Source organism: Garra rufa, chromosome 12 (genome assembly GCF_049309525.1).
Source record: "Garra rufa chromosome 12, GarRuf1.0, whole genome shotgun sequence".
NCBI classification, from domain to species: domain Eukaryota; kingdom Metazoa; phylum Chordata; class Actinopteri; order Cypriniformes; family Cyprinidae; genus Garra; species Garra rufa.
The window spans coordinates 46,995,562-47,019,662 of NC_133372.1; the positions used below are offsets into that span (position 1 = coordinate 46,995,562).

General features: G+C 35.3%; 1 protein-coding gene across 1 annotated transcript in view; it reads left to right on the forward strand.

Annotated features, from left to right (window-relative positions):
* The first annotated feature begins 10,546 nt into the window (after nt 1-10,546).
* The window catches only part of pmepa1 (prostate transmembrane protein, androgen induced 1), a 30,321-nt gene continuing 16,766 nt past the window's right edge, over nt 10,547-24,101 (forward strand). The window contains exon 1 of the mRNA XM_073851402.1: nt 10,547-10,913. Within this exon, the coding sequence (XP_073707503.1) occupies nt 10,808-10,913 (106 nt within the window). The 5' untranslated portion in view covers nt 10,547-10,807. The remainder of the gene's footprint in view (nt 10,914-24,101) is intronic.

A 24,101-nucleotide genomic window follows, 5' to 3' on the forward strand; every position in this document is an offset into this window, starting at 1 on the left:
ATAAATCAGCATCTTAGAATGATTTCTGAAGTAATGATGCTGAAAATTCAGCTTTGCATTACAGGAATAAATTATATTTTAAAGTATATTAAAATAGAAAATCACTATTGTAAATTGCCTTAACATTTCACAATATCATAATTTTTTTCAGTGTTTTTAATCAAATAAACATAGCCTTGATGAGCAGAAAAGACTCCTTCAAAAAGCATAAAAAAACGTACTGATCCCAAACTCTTGAGCGGCAGTGTATATTTAAATAAATATATATAGTTTAATATATATAATATATATAATTTTTTTTCACAAGTTAGATTAATAAGTGATGTAGGGATGAAGACATTTGAAAAACTTGATTGGTGCTTTCCAGTCAGAAATTACCTTTAAAAAGTGCTCATAAATCTCTGATTATTCTATATTATCACCAAATAATTGTTTTCTTTTGATTAGCACAGGTTTTGTATTTATTTCTGGAATTGATTGATCGTAGGCCTAATTGATCTGAGCTTATGCATCTCCATTTTGGATTAATATTCACAAAATAATATCCACAAATAATGTTTTGTTTTGTTTTTCACTCAAAAACTGAGGAGCAATAAGACCTGTGATCAATCAGAACCAAAACTGAATACAAAACCTGTGCTAATTAAAAGAAAATAACTTGAGAAAAAGATTGAATTCAAGATTTGGTAGTAAAATAGCATAACACATTTATAAGCAATGTTTTAAAGGCTCATTATTTTTGAACAATAACAGCACAATCTGGGGGGGAATCCCAAATAACTACAAATATTATCTAAGTTTTTTTTGTGAAGTTGTTATGAGCAAAGTCAGCAGTTTTACTTCAGTGCAATAATATTAACTAGCATTTTCAGGAAAAAGAAGATCATCTCTGAATCAAAATGACTGGAACTCAACACAGGGGTTAAGAATTGTAACCATTTTAGATCAATTGTTTTTTAAGTTCACAGGAGACATAAATATAGTCTGTTTCCAGAACATTGACTGCTGGAGTAGATCGTGAACAAAAATAAACCAGCAGCATGTGACGCACAGACGGCACATGATGAGCACATGCCTGCCATCCTCATTCAGTCCTGTCACTTCATATATTACATGCTATATACAGTCATTTGGCTTTTTTAGTTGTATAAGCCAAGTAAGCCTGAATACGTGTGTGTGTGTGTGTGTGTGTGTGTGTGTGTGTGTGTGTGTGTGTGTGTGTGTGTGTGTGTGTGTGTGTGTGTGTGTTATATATCCATGTGTATAGTTTAGTGTATATCCTGATGTTCTATAGTCACTGTGACTGTCACATTTCATAATCACTGATTACACTCATAATGTCCGTCTGCTGTAGACATGAGCAACACTACTCAGTTTCTGAGCCAAACACCCTTTGAAATGAAGCGTTACACATCATCACACACAGTTCAGACACGCATACAGCTTTTCATTTGATATCTGAACCCTGAAACATAACTGAATGTGCCAAATAACACAGCAACTGCTATTTATAGTAAAACAAGGATATTCAAACTTACTTTATAATCAGAATATTTCAGGAAAACGACATCCACTAAATAAGCGAACGTTCAGCAAAAGCCCACATTCAAATAGATAAACTTGTCATTTTATATAATTATCATTACTCTTTGAAACGGCATTGGATTTGATATGTCCAGTTCAGCATGTTGTATTATAAAGTGTAAACCCTTGACAGTCTTTAACAACTGTTTAGACTGAATTATTAAATAGACATCTTCAGAAAACCAGGCTCTGTTTGAATAGGACATTGAGTCTTGATTCATTTCATTATTAAGAATCAGGCGCCCTCTGCTGATGATGAGTTGTAATGCTTTTCCAGAATTTTCACTTATAAAAATGTCCTCCCACGAAAAATAAAATAAAATGATTTCTGTTTAAAACACGTATGATATATATACAATTCTAATGACTATAATAACAATTATTTATCTTAAAAGCTCTGTAGCTTTCAATAACAGCAGCTGGAATTAATAATATTATATAATTTTAATAAATATTAAAATTAATAAAACAGACAAATATTGTATGGATATCCTAAGACATTGAATTTCTATCACATTTTTTGTTTGTTTGTTTGTTTGTTTGTTTGTTTGTTTGTTGTTAATTAATATTATAAAATATAATAAAAATTGAGTAATTATGTATGCATGTGAAGTAATTGCATATTTAAGGGTGAATAAAAACATATAATACCATGTTAAACATCAACTGTTTTACTCTTTACTTTTACTAATACTACATATCAGCTTCAGTCATTGAGAAGACATGATCTAGGAGCTACAGTCTATGGCAAGCTGTTTTAACCGAAAATATACTAAGCGTTACGCATCGTAATTGCATTTTTACTAGAAACAATTCAATCAGAGAGCTCTCTAATTCAATTTTTACTAGTAAAAAACACATTAAAGATATGTTTCATTGCAGAGATCTGTAACTGAATTAAAGCGATCTCTTATTGGAAATATTACTAGTAAAAATGTATTTAGAGAGCTCTCTAATTGGAATTGTTACTAGTAATAATTCAATTGTAGAGCTCTGTAATTAAAAATGAATGAAAGTCAATGGAGACAGTAAAAAATCATTTGTAGAGCTCTGTAATTGGAATTGTTACTAGTAAAAATGCAATTACGATGAGTAACACTTAGTATATTTTAGGTTAAAACGGCTTGCCACAACAGTCATTTGGATTCATTTTCTGAATGATACAGTGTTTCAGTCATTAGATCTGAACTGTCTGAGAATGTGAGGTTTAATGTTGGTCTTCTCTTAACAAAGTAAGTGATTTCCCCAGTAGGTGGCGCTGCTTTCATTAAGTTAACATTCAGAGCTTGGTCTGTTGAATCTTATTATCAAGGTCCACTTTCATGCAGAGTTTAGCTCCTACTCCAGCTTGATCAGGGATGGAGCTAAACTCTGCATGAAAGTGGACCTCGAGGGCCAGAGTTGAGAACCTTTAAAGTTGTCCAATTGAAGTTTTTAGCAACGCATATTACTAATCAAAAATTAAGTTTTGAAATATTTACAGTAGGAAATTTACAAAATATCTTCTTGAAACATGATCTTTACTTAAGGCGAGACACCGCAGGTGAATAGGGAAAAAAGATTAAATAATAGTTATGACCTTACTTATCCAGTTGATTGATTACATTGATAATTGCAAACATTTTGTGTATTACAAGTTTTCTAAAATGTTAGGTTTAAATATGCAAATGAGACATTATTTAATGAAATATGCACTAATTTGCATACATTTCTAGAACAAAAATCTAAACACTGATTGAATGCTTTTACAGAGGGGATTTTGGGTCTTATTTTGTCACTCCATAATTCAGAAAATACTTAGAACAGACAGAAAACAATGTATTTTGTTTTACCATTTTGGGGGGAATAAAATGTTATATAAAATCAAGCAAATTCTATATGAACAAATCCCTCTGTAAAAACCTTCAGGATATAGATAGGAATACAAATGTAAAGTTTGGTGTGTGTAAGTGCTGCTGAAGTTGAGATTTGTGGCTCAGTGTAGGAAAAAAAAACTCTTGGCCTTTAAAAATATGTATTGTAATTGAAATCTATTGACACAAATAGATAAAGTGCTATAAAAGAAACACTTAACAGTGTCTTTTGGATATTTTCTTTCCACTAGTCTGAAAAAACACTTTATGAAAAACCAAAAATCCCCAAATCTCAAATTTGACAGGTGCATGAAAAAAAAAACAGCATTTTTGCCTGCAGTGTCTCCCCTTAATATCCTAATGATTTTTGGTATAAAAGAAGAATCTATCATTTTGACCCATACAATGTATTTTGGCTATTGCTACAAATATTCCTGTGCCACTAGGACACCAGCATCACTCCTCTGTTTACATCTTGATGTGATGCTCTCTGTGAGCACTCGGCTCCCTATCGCTGTGTGTGTGTGTGTGTGTGTGTGTGTGTGTGTGTGTGTGTGTGTGGGTTTGAGCATCGGGATGAAAGCTAACTGACGCTGATGAGGTAAAGGACGAGTATCGACCTCACAGCATTCAGAGGCGTTCAGACGCTCACAGAGCAGGAGGAGGATGAAAGGACAGAGAGACGTCACACACAGACTGCAGACAAACTCTCAAATGATCATCCCTCCATCCCTTGAAGGTCAAGAACGACTGATCTTTGTGCTTGTTCTTACTTTCTAAACTGTTACTGTGAGCCACAAACATGTGGAGAGCAAGTCTCCATCAGCACAGGCTTGTTTCCATGAGAACATCTGATCTGATGCTGCTGTTTTGGCTGCTTAATTGGCGTGTGGGTGTTAATTCCTGCAATCATGGGCTTATTAATTGCATTTTGTCTTATGCTGATGATTCAGCTGCCTCACATCTATAAATAAAAACACAATCTGTCCTGAAAAACAGTTTGGAAAGTCTAATGAAAAATTCATTCAAAAATTCTGAAAATTCATTTCACCAATGATGTGCCCAATAATAAATGCATATATGCAATATCACATCATTTACATGAAACATACACTGAGTTTGACTGGACACACAACCTCTGACATTAATATATGTGACCCTGGACCACAAAACCAGTCATAAAGGTCAGTTTTTTAAAAAATTGAGATTTGTACATCATCTGAAAGCTGAATAAATAAGCTTTCCATTGATGTTAGGATCAGACAATATTTGGCAGAGATACGACTATTTGAAAATCTGCAATCTGAGGGTGTAAAAAAAATCTGAATATTAAGAAAATCACCTTTTGAGTTGTCCAAATGGAGTTCTTAGCAATGCATATATTACTAATTAAAAATTAAGTTTTGATATTTTTACGTTAGGAAATGTACAAATTATCTTCATGATCTTTACTTAATATACTAATGATTTTTGGCATAAAAGAAAAATTTATAATGTATTTTTGGCTATTGCTACAAATAAACCTGTGCTACTTAAGACTGGTTTTATGCTCCAGGGTCACATATTTAAAAAATATGGGATGTGTTTTTCCTTCCTTACAAAAGTAAATAATTCAGTTTTGTGCTGTCCTTGCATGATTTTATGGTTAGTTTTAATTTATTATATGATTAAATAACATTTTAAATATTATTTTTATGTCATCATTGCTTTATCTGTTTGCAGCAAAGTCTTTCATGCAAATGTGATGAACAGTGTTTAATAAATTGCAATTGAACTCACTTTCTAATGATTTTTTTCTCTTGTGCACTGAAAAAAAAAGCTTTTCTTGCTTAAAAAATGTCTTGTTTTCAGCCAAAATATCTAAAAATTCTTACATCAAGTACAATTATTTTCATGTTTTCAGAAAAAAACAACAGGCAAAATAATCTGCCAATGGGGTAAGCAAAATAATATTATTTCAAACTGAAAACCAAATTATTTTTCTTACCCCATTGGCTGATTATTTTGTTTGTTCTAAGCAAATACTCTCTTAATTTTGACTTGTTTTTTTTTTCCTGAAAACAAGACAATAATTTTTACTTGTCTAGAAAATCCTTCTTGATTTAAGAATTTTTAGATATTTTGGCTGAAACCAAGACAAAAAATCTAAGTAAGAAAAGCATTTTGCAGTGTGTTGATTTTGATCTAATGTAAAAATATCAAGAGCTGAAGGTCGTTTCTGAATTTTTCTTTCCTCCAGACACACATTTTCAGCTCATAATCTCAGACAGCAGAATCAGAGAAATAATAAGAATCAAATCTCTCTTTTTCCAGTCTAGACGCTGTTTTTTCCAGCAGCGTGATGCATTTGTTCAGTCAGCAGCACTCAAGTCACATCATGCGCCGCTTCATTGTTATTGCTCTCAGAACACTTCATTTGGGTCAGATGACTGAGAGACCAGACAGACAGAGAGAGAGTGTGTGTGTGTGTGTGTGTGTGTGTGTGTGTGTGTGTGTGTCATTATCAGTCCTGCATGCAATTCCAAATGGACTGATGTCTCTCTGGATCTGCTCCACAATGTTTATGATCTTTTCTTCTTTGTTGTCTCTTATGTTTCCTCCTTCTCTCTCTTGTCTTCCTCTCATTGTGAGTCTCACACATACACACACAGATCCAGGTGGTTTGTGTCTCTGATTTGGATAAAAATACAGCAGAAGACAAAAGCAGGAGGAGAGATTCCCTCTGAACGATGCAGACATCATGAAATGAAGCGGAAAGCGCTCCGTCTCTGCTCTCAGGTGTTTGACGCTGATGTCTAGACAAATGATTACAGCAAATGAGAGGCAGGCAGACACACAGAGAAAGAAAGAGAGAGAGATGTCTGAATGCTGGAGTTTATCCGTGTGCTCTGTGCTCTCAGCATAAGCGTCAAATGAGCAAAAGCATGTGTCTAAATCATGTAAATGTCAATGTTTCAGTCATGTTTGATCATCTGTTTAATGTCTCGATTTGCTGACACATAATAAACCAAACAGATGAGTGAAATGTCATCATGAACAGACTGTCTTCTCATCTGATTTGATTGCTTCAGCTTGCAAATCATAAATATATGATATTTTTAAATGTTAGAATTGATGTCACATAGTGTAGTTTTAGAGACCAATTTAAAAGCAATGATTTGAAGCAACATGTTTTATTGTGTGTCCTCAGCATTCATTTCTAAATTTGTTTTATCATTTATGATTATGCATTTTCATGATTTTATGTTTTTTTAATTGTTACTATTATAAAATAAATACTTCATATTTTTTGTACTTATGCTTCCATTTCATTCAGTTGATTTTATTTATTGTTCCGTAATATTATGCAATATGTAAACAAAGGTTTAATAAATATGAACAAATGTACATCAAACAATAAAATACACAATATATTAAAAACAACCTTTAATATCTGCAGCAAGTACAAAACAGACAAAAAATGCTTTTCTTACTTATTTTTTGTCTTGTTTCCAGCCAAAATATCTAAAAATTCTTAAATCAAAAAGGATTTTCTAGACGAGTAAAAATTATTGTCTTGTTTTCAGAAAAACAAGTCCAAATTAAGTGTGTTTTTGCTTGAAACAAGCTAAATAATCTGCCAATGGGCTAAGAACAATAATCTTGTTTTCTGTTTGAAATGAGATTTTTTTCTTTTTACCCCATTGGCAGATTATTCTGCTTGTTCTAAGCAAAAATCACTTCTGAAAACAAGAAAAACTTTTTTTACTCGTGTAGAAAATCCATCTTGATTTAAGAATTTTCAGATATTTTGGCTGGAAACAAGACAAGAATTCTAAGTAAGAAAAGCTTTTTTGCAGTGTATATGATTATTTTTATATGGCATTGTATGTAGCAATATATTTTAATTTAGATATTCTAACTTTATTAAAACAACATATATACAAAATCAGTACTTTTATATTTACTTATATAATATCAACATGTATTGACTGGTTTTAGGATGGATATACAGTATGTAACATATTTGTTCAAAATGCAAAAATACACATACACATCTGTAATATTCATATAGGCCAGATATATACATCAATATATAAAATTGTTACAATTTCTAATACATTTTTACTTCGTATGACAATATAGTTTAATTATTTAAATATGAGGTTTCATAAACAGTTCCCTTTCTATTCAGATTTGCGTGTTCATCTTAATAACGCTGAGCTCTTCTGCTCTATTTGGAGATCAAACGGATGAAAACAGAGGAAACTGTTGCTCAACAGAGTTTTGCTTTCTAACATCATGTGAGCGTCCAGCCGTATGAATCATCGTCTGTAAAGGTCTCAGACAGATTATGACATCAGAGAGTCTGATTAGGACACAGAAAACCAAACACACAGAGAAGAGCTGAGGAGATCTAGGCCTTCAGATCATCATTAAACTGAAAAAATAATTTGCATGTGATAGATTCATTGTGAATAGTTTTGTGATGTGCTGCTGCAGTAGAGCGTCAGAGACAGACATGAGCTCATGTAATTGCAACTTTTCATCTCACAATTCTGACCTTGTTTCTCACAGTTCTAAATGTATATCATGTAATTCAGACTTTTTCTCAGAAATGCAAAAAATAAATTATTAAAAATAAATGTGGAGGAAATATACATATTTCAGACAACATTGAACAGTTAAACCATAAATGTAGACATCAGCAGGAGGGTTAAACTGTAGTAGATCATGGCAGTAGTAATGGGTTCGATTCCTAGGGAATGCTTGGAGTGATCAGTTGTATGTTGAATGCAATGTAACCAGTGTTGGGGAAAGTTACTTTTAAAAGTAATGCATTGCAATATTGAGTTACTCCCTAAAAAGTAACTAATTCAGTTACTTAGTTACTTTTTATGGAAAGTAATGTGTTACGTTACTTTTGCGTTACTTTTTAAATCTGGGCAGGGCTTGCTTGTTTGTTTTTAATATAAAAAGTTGTATTTTTGTCAAATGTAAAAGCATTTTCACAGCAAAAGCCTCAGGCTTAGAGAAAAGTAAATCTCCGTCTGTACAGTAGACCGCAGAAGAACAAATGTCAACTCTTCAGCAATAAAAAAAAGAAAACAAATGTTAGATTATCTTGAGTCATTTCTGCTTATTAGTATGGATGAATTGGATCATCGAAGGTCGGCAGCAAAGACATCAGTTAATAAAATGGGATTAAATACATAAAGGATATTTGTATTATTTACCATATTTAATTATTGCAGTTTTGCGTTGAATTTCAGTGTTTTTATTCATTTTGAGGAATACTGTATCTGTTTTTTTAGTGAGTTAGATGAATTAATGCATGTTCACATTTATTCTAGAACTAAAGGAACATCTTACTCACAATTTCTCTCACCATGGAGACAGGAGAGCTTTTAATCAATAAATGGAGGAAAAGTAGCTGGTGTTACTTATTTGAAAAAGTAACTCAGATATTTTCTTGTCAATTAAAAAGTAATGCGTTACTTTACTAGTTACTTGGAAAAAGTCATATTATTACGTACTTGCGTTACTTGTAATGCATTACCCCCAACACTGAATGTAAGTCACCTTGGAAAAATGCATATATGTAAATGTGTTTCTGGCTGACTGCATCAGTATTGCACTCGGGGTCACTGAGATCCTGACAGCAGACAGACACACCTTTCACAGAGTTGCTCAGGCATGCTGAACAAGCTACTGATCAAACTATATTTAACTACTCCAATTTGTTAAGAAACTCGTATAGGTGTGACCATCAGCTTATACAAACACACTGACACTGTTTGCATTACATATCTCTGCAGAATAATGACATTTCATATATGTCATGGGTAAAGTTTTAATAAATGTGTTTAAGTTTATCTACAACAAAGTAGCATTATAAGAATTTTAAAAATGCACTCGTGTGTTCTGGTCTCAATCAGGAAAGAAATCTGCACAGATCAAGCACTGTTTACAAGCCAAAACAGCTCTAAACAAATATGTGACCCCGGAGCACAAAACCAGTCTTAAGTAGCACGGGTATATTTGTAGAAATAGCCAAAAATACATTGTACGGGTCAAAATGATCAGTTTTTCTTTTATGCAAAAAATCATTAGGATATTAAGTAAAAATCATGCTCCATATCGATATTTTGTAAATATTAAAAACTTAAGTTTTGATTAGTAATATGCATTGCTAAGAACTTCATTTGGACAACTTTAAAGGTGATTTTCTCAATATTTCGATTTTTTTTTGCACCCTCAGATTCAAGATTTTTTAATAGTTGCATCTCAGCCAAATATTGTCTAATAAAGTCTTATTTATTCAGATATATAAATCTAATTTTCAGTTGACACTTATGACTGGTTTTGTGGTCAATGGTCACAAATGTGGCTGGATTTTGATGTGAGAGACAACAGAAAATTGACTTCTTCACTGGAGGAGGCATTATTATGGACTTGTATTTTAGTTCAAAATGTCTTAATGCTGACTTCTCAAGATGTTATCTGATGGACTGGAGTGGTGTGGATTACTTGTGGATTATTGTGATGTTTTTATCAGCTGTTTGGACTCTCATTCCGACGGCACCCATTCACTGCAGAGGATCCATTGGTGAGACAGTTATGAAATCACACATTTCTCCAAACTCATCTACATCTGGAATGAACCTGGGGGTGAGCACTTTAATTTTTGGCTGAACTATTCAAGCGAGATTCCGTTTCTGACCAGAGGAGGGCGTTATTCTCTAAATGCTCAGAGATGGAGTCTGTCTGTCAGAAGCACTGCGACACTCAAAACTGAACATATGAATCACGTTTGTATTTCACAACACAACACATTTTTAGACACATGACGTGTGTGGTTTTAAGTAAGAGTGCAAGAATATGAAATAAGTGTCGTGTCTGAAACAATTTCGAGTCTGCCTGAAATCGGCTTGGAATTTTCATTCTCATAAAAAAGCTGAAACAAATTGATAAACGCGTGTGTGTGAACAGCTCCTCACCCCGTTTGACTTTGATTGGCTCATGCACTCTGTGAAAGGCCAAGTCTGGCAGTGACGTGATGCTGTCTGCCTCTAGGCCCCGCCCCCGCGCTCTAGCCCCGCCCCCCGCGGGTTCCCAGCCAACTTGGACTTGAATGAGGTGCGCGCAGACGGCTGGAAAGTAGTACAAACCGTCTGGGAATAACACCGGGAATACTGGAGGACAGAGGCCAGACAGCGGGACGGGGGTGGGGGGACGGCGGCTAAAGGAAAGCCGCCTCACAACTGCCTGGAAGAAAGAAGCCTCGCTGAAGGAAGAGGAAAAGCCTGCGTCAATGTTTTTATTCGACAGCGCGCCGTGAAGCGAGCGCCGTCCGTCCGTTTTCCGCGTCGATCCGTCAGATTTCTTCAATGTTCAGCTTCATGGGTCTGATGAACGGAACCACCGACACCCACACCAATGTCTCCTGTACATGTAACTGCAAGAGATCCACTTCATTCCAGAGTATGGCGATCAGTGAGTACCCCGGAGCGTTTTCTCTCAGTTTTGCCTGACGCTCCTCACTAAAAAAGATTCGAATCGCGGCAGCGCTAACGTTAGTCAAACTGCGCTTCGATTCGAATCGGCTTTCGCGGTTCTTTTTGTAACGGACATTAACACAATCACTCGATGTGTTTATGTTGTTGTTTGACTATTTATGCTGGTTATTTGCTGGGTAACGTCCCAGATAGACTCCTCAGAAAGTTTTGACGCGGACTAGTTTATGTGGTGTAAGGATCTGTTTAGTAGGTGAAGCGGTCAGTGACAGACAGACTCGTGCGACTCTATAATCATTAGCTCACATTAGATCACTGGCACGGAATATGAATTATGGTCTTATTCATATGTCCGTGGAGATGTTTCTGTTTAAAATAGAATAAGAATGACATGTACTTTTCAGCGAGTTAAAGGAACAGTTCACCCAAAAATGTAAATCCTGTCATCATTTATGATTCATACAGCAGTACATAAGCTTTCTATTGATGTGTGGTTGGTTAGGATAGGACAATATTTGGCTGAGATACAACTATTTGAAAATCTAGTATCTGAGGGTGCAAAAAAATCAAAATACTGAGAAAAGGTGTTGTTGGTTTTAATGCATATTACTAATTAAGTAAGTTTTGATATATTTACGGTAGAAAATAAAAAAGTATCTTAATGGAACATGATTTTAATGTCCTAATTATTTTTGGCACACAAGAAAAATCAATAATTATGACCCATGCATTGTATTTTTGGCTATTGCTACAAATATACCCGACTTTTCTATATGTTTTTCCATTGCTAAAGTCAATGGCTACCAGTTACTCTTCAGTTCATTCTTCAAAATATCTTCTTTTGCTTTCAACAGAAGAAACAATTCAGAGTAAATGATGATTAAAATCTTCATTTTTGGGTGAACTACTAGAGTTCTGTCTGCAGTGTGCACAGGATAATATTGTGATGTAATAATGTGCAGATTTTCATAAGCCTGCTGAAGATCTGGTCTGAAGCGTTTTGATGTCCTCAGGCTGGCGTGTTTATCAGACGGATGTGGTTTGCTCTCAGTCAGTCAGACGGTTGTTGTCGGTCGACTGCGCGTGTGACGTTCCGTCTGCTCTGAAATCCTCAGCTGGGAGTTGCCCGACTAATACTTAATTTGTAGTGACTAACTTATTGTTCAGACAGCTGCCCCCTGTTGTCCAGCAGACTCACTCATTCGTGGAATTCTCTTTGAGGACGCGTGATTAACCGTCTTGCAAAATCTGTCTGCCGTTTCCAAATAATCTTTTGTAGAGGAAAAGCTGAACGAATAACAAGGTGATATCGGTAAGAGCTCGGAGTCCTGGGAAAAGATCTGCTGAATTCCAGAACGGAACGCTCCGTCCGGTTTGGGCTTCGGCATTTGCTGGCTAATAAATAATGTTCCTTGTAATCACAGCTCCTAAAAACAGCTCTATCTCTGTTTTCAGACGTTGTCTTGCCCTTGTTTGTCTAGACAGGCTCTCAGTCATTTCTGACCTGATGATGTTCTCTGGAAATGAAAGCAACACTCCTGCAAACGTCCAGTTTATCAAGTCAGTCGGCGCTGCTTTAATCAACTTATGAACTCATCAGGACTTCACCCAGGAGTCATTTTTATTTTCCTGCTGTCTTTGAGATTTGGACATGCCCTGACGGAGATTTCTAAATTGCCTGAAATGCCCCGGTTTTGTCTTATTAGTGTGTTTGCATCGCTTTTGATTGTTCTCTGTAGATCCCGCTTTCTCGCAAGCCACGATTGGTCGGTGGTGTAGAATGCCTGCACGCCATTGGTCAAAATTCTTGTCTGTCATTACCTTTAGCAAGTATGAAAGCAATAGGAAAACAAAGCCAAACCCTAGACGTTTTAGGCAATTTAGAAATCCCGGTCAGTACATGTCCCGGAGGACGTGTGGTCACCCTCCAGTCCCGTTTCGAGGCCGCGAGCGAAGCGGAATGAATGTGAATCGGCTTGTAGTAGCTTGTCGGCATTTATTGTTATTTTGTGGGATGGAAGCCTGTTTGTTTCAGCTCGCAGAAACAGTGCTTTAAGCAGATTTGAGGGCTTAACATTTTCCTTCAAGTGTAGACTTCAGGTGCTCGGCTCTTTTCGTACAAGCTGCGTCTTGGAAATAGAAAGTGGATGGAAAGCATGGACACATCCGTGCTCTGGCTCGCTTCGTTCATGATCGCTGAAGCCAGGAGAGATTGAGTGATAGACGTGTGTCAGCGCCTGTCAAATACGACTCTCAGTCAATCTCTCCTGGCTTCCGTGAACATGAAGTGTTCAATAAAGATGTGGCGTCTCAAAGTAGAAATCTCAACTCAAATTACAAAAGAGAACATTTTGCATGCATTAAAAAAAACCTGGTTTAGGATCATAAGATGCTTTTGCATTTTTAGACACATTTAATCTTTATTCCTGTAATTTTTTAATTGATAATTGTGCATCATCTGTTTAGCACCCATATCAAATTAAAGCCATAATTCATCCTAATTCATGCATGGAATAAAAGACTTTGTGCTTTTAAGTAAGTCTTTTGATTTCCACACTGAAAATTATATGTGACCCTGGACCACAAAACCAGTCATAAGAGTCAATTTATAAATAAGCTTTCCATTGATGTATGGTTTGTTATTTGGCTGAGATACAACTATTTAAAAAATCTGGAATCTGAGGGAGCAAAAAAATCTAAACACTGAGAAAATCACCTTTAAAGTTGTCCAAACGAAGTTCTTAGCAATGCATATTACTAATTAAAAATTAGGTTTTGATATATTTACGGTAGGAACATGATCCCAATATCCTAATGATTTTTGGCATAAAAGAAAAATGTATAATTTTGACCAATACAATGTATTTTTGGCTATTGCTACAAATATACCCAAATATTGCTACTTAAGACTGGTTTTGTGCTCCAGGGTCACATAGAAAAATTAGTCATGAAAACATGTTTATGCATGACTTTAGCTCAATATATAACTTAAGCAAAATGAATGAAGTTATAAAACTTTAATTATTTATTTATTTATTTTGACAGTAATAGGGCATCATATATGATAATTCTTTCTCTTGTTTTGAGAAAGTTTTTGGTCTGGTGTTGTATAATTTTGACCCATACAATGTATTTTTGGCTATTGCTACAAATATACCTGTGCTACTAAAGAGGGAAAAAAATGGATCATGAAAACAAGTTTTTGGTCTGGCGTTGCATTTTCTTCGTTAAAATGCATACGTGTGTAAGATCTTCACCCCTATCTGTCGGGATGAGTGGGAACGGTTAGCGAGAATCACAAATGAGACGTGAGCGGTACGCGTTCTCATCACAGACGCCCCCCGCCGCGTGTTTACGGGAACCCGAGCTCCTTCCTCTCCAGTGCTGATGAGTTTGTGACACACAGACCACCCACTGTACAGCAGCAGATGAGATCAGCTCCTCGCTTACAGGAATCGCTCTTCGTCTGAAACGGCTGTTGTGTTTGGAACACAGGCTGGACCGGATCGTCCCTTCAGGGGAAGATGGGATGGTTTTCTCCTAACAGGATATTACGGCTGGCGGTTTTCCTCTGATCCTTTGTGTTGTGTGACTCTCTAGGGTTTGGCGGTAGCTGCTAGATGTTGTGGGCAGATCTGGCATCCGAACAGGAGTCGTTGTCACCCATGTAAACAATGTGGTTGTCAGTTATAATGAGATTGTTTGGATTTTTCTTCTTAAGAGGAAATACATGGTGACACAGATCAGCTGAAGACGTGTCACAGAAAAATGTCTTTCTGCTCCTTGACCTCGTTTCACTGGAAAACTGCTGCAGTTTTTCTATGCTTCTATATCACGTCAAAATAGGCTTCATTTGTTCCTGTAATTTTTAATTGATGCGGTCGTGCATACAAATCTATGAGCAGCATCTATTTAATATGCATATCAAATTAAGGGGTTAGTTCAACCAAAAAATGCAAATCCTCTGATTAATTATATTGAATCACGTTTTTTCAAAAATAATTATTTGTGCTTAGAAGATGAGCAAAAAGTCTTAAAGATATGTAATGAAACCAATGGATTTGGTCATCAAATAATGACAGATTTTTTTATTTTTGAGTGAACTGTCCCTTTTATAACTATATTTAACATTGTTTACTGATGCATTACTGGGATGCACAATTTAGAGTAAATAATCTAACTGAAGAAGAGAATTCAAGAAAAATGTAGTTAAAATTATTTTTATTTTACAAATGTGACCCTGGAGCACAAAACCTTAAGTGTGTCTTAAGTAGCATGGGTATTTTTGGAGCAATAGCCAAAAATACATTGTATGGGTCACAATTATGCCAAAAATCATTAGGTTTTTAAGTAAAGATCACGTTCTATAAAGACATTTTGTAAATTTCCTACTGTAAATATATCAAAACTTAATTCTTAATTAGTAATATGCATTGCTAAGAAATTCATTTGGACAACTTTAAAGGCGATTTTCTCAATATTTAGGATTTTTTGCACCCTAAAATTTCCCTTTTTTAAATAGTAAATTTTTTTATTTATTTTCAAACATACAACTTTTATGTTAATGGAAAACTACAGGAATTCTTAAAGCGTATTTGTACTTCTCATTACAATTTTTGTAAAAATGGTTTTGTGGTTTGATAATGGCACTGATTTATATTGCAGTTTTGGTTTGTTTTGGATGAATGCTCATAAGCTTGACAGTAGACTGTCGTTCCTGTAATTTGTGAGTTTCGTGACTCTGCAGTGAAACGCTGCTGGTCTGCTGTTGATTTGGGGTTTGTCGTGTCTTTGTTGGGTCGACGCTCCTCTAATTATCCGGCCTTGACCTCGTGACGCGTCGCAGTGTCTCTGAGGCCCGAGGCAGAGCTTTCTGATACAAACACATCTGTGGCGATCAGGCGCTGAGGAAACACCACTGTGTTCTGCTCTTCACAGCACAGGAAGAGGAAACAGCTGTGCTCCAGAACGTCTGTTTCAGATCCACGGCTACATAAGAGCCGTCCCGTTCGTCGACACTGTGTCCTAAAGAAGTTTGTTCTGTCATGTACTCGGTGTCTGACTGGTTGCGTGCGAGTCTGTTCCTCAGAAACGCTATCATATGACTTCAGAGGAACAGAAACTATACAACCACTAAAAAGTTTGGAATAGTTAAGATGTTTTGGAAGTCTCTTCTGCTTACCAAATCTGTTAAAAAATACAGTAAAACACTGTAATATTGTGAAATGTTACTGCAATTTACTAAAATAGTTTTTTTTTTATTGATGATTGTGTTCAATAATTAAAAAATTCAGCTTTGCATCAAGAAATAAATACATTTTTACAATATATTTACATAGAAGACAGCTATTTTAAATTGTAATAAAATTTCACTGTTTCTAATGTATTTTTGATTAAAATGCACTGTATTAGTGTTATTATATGTGACCCTGGAGCACAAAACCAGTCTTAAGTAGCACAGGTATATTTGTAGCAATAGCCAAAAATACATTGTATGGGTCAAAATTATACCAAAAATCATTGGGATATTAAGATCATGTTCCATGAAGATATTTTGTAATTTTTCTACTGTAAATATATAGAAACTTAATTTTTGATTAGTAATATGCATTGCTAAGAACTTCATTTGGACAACTTGAGGCGATTTCCTCGTTATTTAAAAAAAATTTTGCACCCTCAAATTTTCAAATAGGTGTATCTCAGCCAATAATGTTCTATCCTAACAAACCATACATCAATGGAAAGCCAATTTATTCAGCTTTCAGATCAGGTATAAATCTCAAATTCCAAAAATGTACCCTTATGACTGGTTTTGTGGTCCAGGGTCACAGATTATCATTTTAATATTGGATAGATTTCGAAAAGCTGTCAATGATTTTATCACTTATTAGCTGGAAAAATCGTTCTGAAAAAGTGATTCCAGCGATATCATTCCACTGTGTTGTTATCATTATAGTTGTGGTGTGGAACAGTATTATTATATTTTTTATAGCTATAGTTATTGATTTCAGTGTGAATGTGCCTTTATGTACTGATGTTATGGTGCTTTTCTAGTGTTTTTGTCCTTTTTGAAGCTTGTATGTTGAAACAGTGTCAAATTCTTCTTGAATCAGGTTTGGAGAGACTCACAAGTGAGTGAATAATAACAGGACTGTGGTTTTGGGGTGAAATGGCCCTTTTAGGTTCTTCTGTTGAATATTGGCTGATGTTGTTGATGTTCTCGATCTCAGCTGGAGTTTATCGGCGATGGCTTGCTCATTCTCCATAATGGCTGCGTCTCTGCCGTGGACATGCTGCTAATTGCAGGGCTGCTTTGACTCACCTCCGTCAGCGCATTTAGTCTGCGCTCGACTGACATCACCGTCTCACAGCGTTTAGTCATCGCTGAAACACGCCTGTCCTGACACGTCCCACAGCTTCATTCAGAGAGAAACGCCGTATGTCGGTCCGCTAGGGTTTCGCCAGTAATCGACTGATAAAAGCAGTTATCTGCACTACTGGACGATTATTTAAAAACAGCCAATGATCAGTGCCGATTATATGCTGTTAAAACATGTCCGACTGCAACTCGTGTGTGAAGGGAATGTCTGTTATGTGTAAAATGTGGGGCTGTCAAAGTTAATGCAATATTTACACATGAATGCAGTCTTGCTTAAAAAATAGTGCCCTTAACACAGGTTTCAGGGTTGCCAGTTCTTCAGTTTTGCCTTTATTAAGCATTTTTTGTAGCACCTTTCAGCCACTTTGTTACTTTTGATAGAAAAAAAGTATCGGATCTCAAATGCTGTTTTGCCACTCTTAAAGGAATACTCCACTTTCAGAATAAAAAACTCCTAATAATTTACTCACCCCCATGTCATCCAAGATATTCGTGTCTTTCTTTTTTCAGTTGCAAAGAAATTACGTTTTTTGAGGAAAACATTCCAGGATTTTTCTCCAACTTCAGAATCATCCTACATTGCTGTTTTACCTTTTTTTTGTAAAGGGCATTCAACCTTCTTTGCACGTTCACTTTGTAAACACTTCTGCAGAGATGTAGCATGATTTTGAAGTTGGAGGAGAAAATGAGATTTTCGACGTACCCTAACTGTCTTGAACCGGAGTGCATGCAAGCATTTGAGGTTAAAAAGTATATAAATGTGTAATTTTTTTGGAAAATAAATAACCAATCGTTTTGCTAGATGAGACCCTTCTTCCTTGGCTGGGAGCCCTTTTGAAGCTGCATTTAAACTGCATTTTTAACTTTGAATCCATTGAGCACCATTCAAGTAAAAAAAATCCTGGAATGTATTTCTCAAAAACACTTGATTTCTTTGTGACTGAAGAAAGACATGCACATCTTGGATGACATGGGGGTGAGTAAATTGTCGGGAAATTTTTATTTTGGAAGTGGAGTAATCCTTTTAAATGTGGCATGACAGATCGATGTAGAGTCAGTGCGAGTCTCTGCCACTTTATTACAAGGTATTGCAAGAAATAAAGATGATTGTGCATCAGAAAGTGTAAAAAAAGAACAACTTACTGAAATGTATCTTGTCTCAAGCAATTGACCTGTCAGTGTTTTAACCAAAAGAAGGACGTCAACCTTAGCATTTACCTCAGGAAAGTTCTTCAGCGTTAACAGTTGGTTAGTTAGCTATAAAAACACTAGAGAGAGAAAGCCAACAAAAACCAAACTATCAGTATCAGTTCTCAGTAATCAGATATGGGTATGACATATTTCGCATCAGTGTTAATATCTGTAGTGTTTAAGTCCCTTGTTCTGTCCTTGAGGAGTCGGGCTGATGTGTGAGCGTGTGTGTTGGTCTCTGAGTGTTTTGTCTGTCTGTGACCGCAGACGAGACGCGAGCTTGTGCTCCGTTATCTGTCCCAGTATCGGTCACACGCGGCTACACGCCTCGACCGTGTGTGGTTTGGATCAGGATCTGGTTACAGAAGATGATGTGAAATTGTGAAACCTGTTTTTCTTCCGTTCCCAGTCTTTTGTGGTTTTTCCCTTTCCTCTCTCTTCCTCGTACCACCGGCGTGAGAGAGATCTAGCCTGTTTATCTGTCTGTCTGTCTGAGGAGCATGTGCTGCTCCGCTCATTGGGTTTCATCACGAGCTGCCATCCTGTTTGGATGCGATTCAGAATGTGCAGCGCTAGTAATTACACGACTGAACGTGATGAATCGCTCCGGAATCAGCTTTCATGAGTCTGTGCTGTCAGTCTGATCTGCTCAAATCACTTTAAAATATTGTTGGAGCATTGTGTTTTGTTTTTTTCTAGAAATGTAAAGAGATTTTTTAGTCCAAAAGCATGTACACTTCGGCAATATCTGATATAAAATACATTTATTGTATAAAATATACAGTAAAAAAAAGTTAAATATTATTAGTTTGAAACAGCAGGTTTCTATCGAAGCCCATTTCCGGCACTGAATAAAATGGAGAGAGAAAAAAAGGTTATTTCGACTTTTTTTTTCTCAGAATTGCATGATACACACTCACAATTCGGACTTCTTTCTCAGAATTGCATGATACAAAAATGCAAGTCGGACTTTTTCTTCTCAGAATTGCATGATACAAACTCGCAGTTCTGACTTATTTTTCTCCAAATTGTGAGATATAAACTTAAATTGCAACTCTGCAAAAACTCGCAATTCTGACTTTTTTCTCAGAATTGCATGATACAAAAATGCAAGTCAGACTTTTTTCTCAGAATTGCATGATACAAAAATGCAAGTCAGACTTTTTTCTCAGAATTGCATGATACAAACTTGCAATTCGGACTTTTTTTTCTCAGAATTGCATGATACACACTCACAATTCAGACTTTTTTCTCAGAATTGCATGATACAAAAATGCAAGTCGGACTTTTTTTCTCAGAATTGCATGATACACACTCGCAGTTCTGACTTTTTTCTCAGAATTACATGTTACAAACTCGAAGTTCTGACTTATTTTTCTCCAAATTGTGAGATATAAACTTAAATTGCAACTCTGCAAAAACTCGCAATTCGGACTTTTTTCTCAGAATTGCATGATACAAAAATGCGAGTCAGACTTTTTTCTCAGAATTGCATGATACAAACTTGCAATTCGGACTTTTTTTCTCAGAATTGCATGATACACACTCACAATTCAGACTTTTTTCTCAGAATTGCATGATACAAAAATGCAAGTCGGACTTTTTTTCTCAGAATTGCATGATACTCACTCACAATTCAGACTTTTTTCTCAGAATTGCATGATACAAAAATGCAAGTCGGACTTTTTTTCTCAGAATTGCATGATACACACTCGCAGTTCTGACTTTTTTCTCAGAATTGCATGATACACACTCGCAGTTCTGACTTTTTTCTCAGAATTACATGATACAAACTCGAAGTTCTGACTTATTTTTCTCCAAATTGTGAAATATAAACTTAAATTGCAACTCTGCAAAAACTCGCAATTCTGACTTTTTTCTCAGAATTGCATGAGACTAACTTGAAATTCTGATTGTTGAAAATGGTTGTGCTGCTGCAGTAAGCCACTGCTTTGCGGATGATCTCTGTTGTGTCTTAAGATGCACAAGGTGTGTGTATTTTGTGTGTGTGTGTACAGTAAGTACAGTAGACACTGTCCCGTCACATTTTTATATTATAATCCATTCATTGATGGTCTTTGTCTGTGTGATCCGTTATCAGTTTCAGACTCATATCAGCGAGCGTTGGCTATTTTAGTCTCCATTAACAGTTCCTGTCTGAGTGTGTGAGTTAATAATTAAGCGCTCTGGCAGCGGCCCAGGTGAAGGTAAAGCTAGTCTGGGCTCTGTTTGCCCGTCTATGAGCCATATGCTGTTGGCAAAGGCGCGAGGAGATCAGCTTTGTTTCTGGAGTGTTCAGCAGTTTGCAGACGTTGGTTGGCCAGTGCGGATTTGCGGTCCGAGTCGAGCTGACAGCCGAACCAAAGCCTGAAGAAATCCAGCCTCAGGTGAACTTCACTCTCGTAAAGCAGCTGGACGTCTGAGACGCTTTTCCTGGAAACATGGAGTTAGTTTAGTTAACCTAGAGATCATGTGCCGGACCGGTGTTGTTCATCTGTTCTGATGGTGCCGGTGTTTGTTTGAAGGTTTGCGTGACGTTCGGCTCTTTTGTGTTCAGTGAGTCTCACACAGACGCTTCAGTGTCTGGAGCCGTAAATAGCAGATGGAGTGTGTGGGAATATAGAGACACCCCTGAGACTCACACACACACACTCTTGATTTCATTAGTCATTTGTTATGTCACGTCTGCGTCCGCTCTCCCAGCATGCTCTCTGAGTCTGACTTCTCTTCAGAGGAACGTTCCTGACTGTGAGCAGCTCCAGTTATGACCATGTGTGTGTGTGTGTGTGTGTTGAATCATGGGAATTCTCTTATATCAGGAACTTTTGTCATTGGCCAGACAGTCTGAGAATGAGACAGAATTAGACATAAGTAGGATTTAAATCTGCCCTTTTCCACAAAAAAAAACTAAATAAAAAAATAAATGATTCATATTTAAATAACACATAAAATATTTTTTCATAATGTAATTTTTCTACATTTTGGATTTAAAAAAATGTATGTGTGTGTGTGTGTGTGTATATGTGTGTGTATATATATATATATATATATATATATATTTAAAAAAAATTTAATCCAAAATGTAGAAAAATTACATTATGAAAAAATATTTTATGTGTTATTTAAATATGAATCATCATAAAGCTACTGAATTCATAAAACTTTACCAATATTATTAACCTTTTAAAATTATGTTTGAAAGAATGTGTTAATGCCAATGTTCTGGAATATTATTTTTTTTAACTTTTTTTTAATTTTTACACAGTAACCTATTTCTTTATGCCTGTATTTACAAATTGATATAATGTAATATTTTACAATATAATGTAATATATTGTAATGTTTCTATTACATTTTATAATTTAAAATTGAGTAGATATAGATAAATAAATAAATGAAATCAAATAAATATATATTTAAAAAAAAAAAGAACATTATAAATATTAATGGGTCAAAGACGAAAAGGGTTTAAGCATAAAAACAATAAGTATATAATACTGCTTTAAATTGTTGTTGGTTTTCCAAAAATAAATAAATAAATAAATAATCTCTTAAATTTAATTGCATTTTTGTTTTTGTTTTTCTAAGCAAAAAATAAATATCGTAACTTACAGAAGACACCCACTAAAATGTTATTCAGTGTCAATCTTGTCAGGCATATTTACAACAAAAATCAATTTATGACATATTAAAAGACTAATTACTTTCACCCCAAATACTGATTAGTTGTAATTCTACATTTTAAAATGTGCTGCTATCCTCGGTTTTGCCCATTTGTCAGTAAGAATTTTTTACTCATTTTAAACACAATAAAATTTTAAATTCTTTCTATATTTTAATATTTACAAGTCAGAATAAGCATGATGTTTAAATTTTTACATAAATATTGTGTTACACTGAATGACATTATAACATTATTTTAACCAAATTTTGACATTTTATTCTGCAAAAACAATAAAAAAGTAGACACTTTACTTACATTGAATGTATTTCTATGGACATAAAATCACTTTTGTGATTTATTTTTAACTTGGACATCTTAACGTCTTTGACCCTTATACAGAACTTTTATTTTAGTAATTTGTAGTAAAGCCCTTAAAGTTTCTGTCTATTTAATGATTTCTTTTTCAAATGCTTTTATATATATGATTAATAGTTGTCTCAGAATTAACTACAAACATCATCTGTAAATAAAAGTAATTGATATTAAGTTATTTAAGATAAAAACATCCATTGTTTGAAATGAACAACTAATGTAGGTTGTGTGTGTGTGTGTGTTTTAGACGTCTCCTCAGTCTCACAGTCTCATCTGAGTCTTAATTACTGTCTTGGATTAATTCAGATGTATGTAAATGAGCATTTTGCATATGAGACGCTGCAGCTGTAGGGCCGTCTGTGCTGCAGGGGTCAGAGGTCAGAGAAAGGACCAGCCCATGAAATAAAGGCCGATGTGTGAGAGAGATTCTAAATCACAGTATTTCTCAGTATCTCTTCCCATGTTTGTCATGTTAGTGACGCGCCGAAGCCCACGTTCTGGAATATTTGTCTCATTGTCTATTGTCTCTCTAGTTTTTTAATAGACAGTAGCCTATTTCTTCATGCCTATACTTTTAATAAAATGTTCTAAAATAATATAAAGCATTCTAGTGTAATTTTGTCCTTTAAATTTCTATTATATATGTATATCATCACCTATTTATTATAAAATATACCATTAAATATTTCACAAAAATATAATATAATATAATAGTAATTACAATATTACTAGCTACAATAATGCAATATATTATTATAATTATAATGTTTTATACAGTGTTTTAATTTACTATTTCTTTCCTTTACTCAAACCTTTCATTATTTCACATTTTTGAATCATTGTTTTACCGGATACGAAGAATTTAATTTTCTAAATGGCCTGGATTGCATGAATTGTTAACCCTTAGACTAATAATGTGACTTTGACTCAGACTGATCTGTCTTTCCTTCTGTCTGTGTGTCTGTGTTTATCTGCCATTCAGCTCATGCTGTTTCACTCAGTGTTCTCGTCCACCTTCCCTCAGTAGTGTGCTCCGAGTGAAGCGTGACCTCTGCTCTATTTCAGCCGTGTGTTTGAACGTGTCTGTCTGAGAAACGAGTCTGGGAAGTGTTTGCATTGCTCTGTGTCTGTGTGTTTCCATCAGGTTGTTTTGTCTGAGCACACAGACGGGTGTCGTGCCGTCAGACGGGTTGGTCGCGGTCACATGACATTAATAGTGTCTGTTAGCGACAGGTATGACGGCTTCTGCGGAGGAATCATCTGTTCTGTGTTTGACTTCTTTCGAGCTCTCAGACAGACGCTGGTGTTATTATCATCAGCTAAAATTCTGACTTTATATTTACCAATTCTGACTTTATAACTCGCAATTGTGGGTCTATATCTCACAGTTCTGAGAAAATAAGTCTGAATTCAAATGACTAAAACTATTATAATAAACAAAAGTAAATATATAATAATGTCAGAATTCACATCTTGCAGTTTTGACTTTATAATGATACTAAAATAATACTGGTGGTAATCTCGTCTGTACTGGTTAGAATAATGAATAGTGAAAGTGTCTG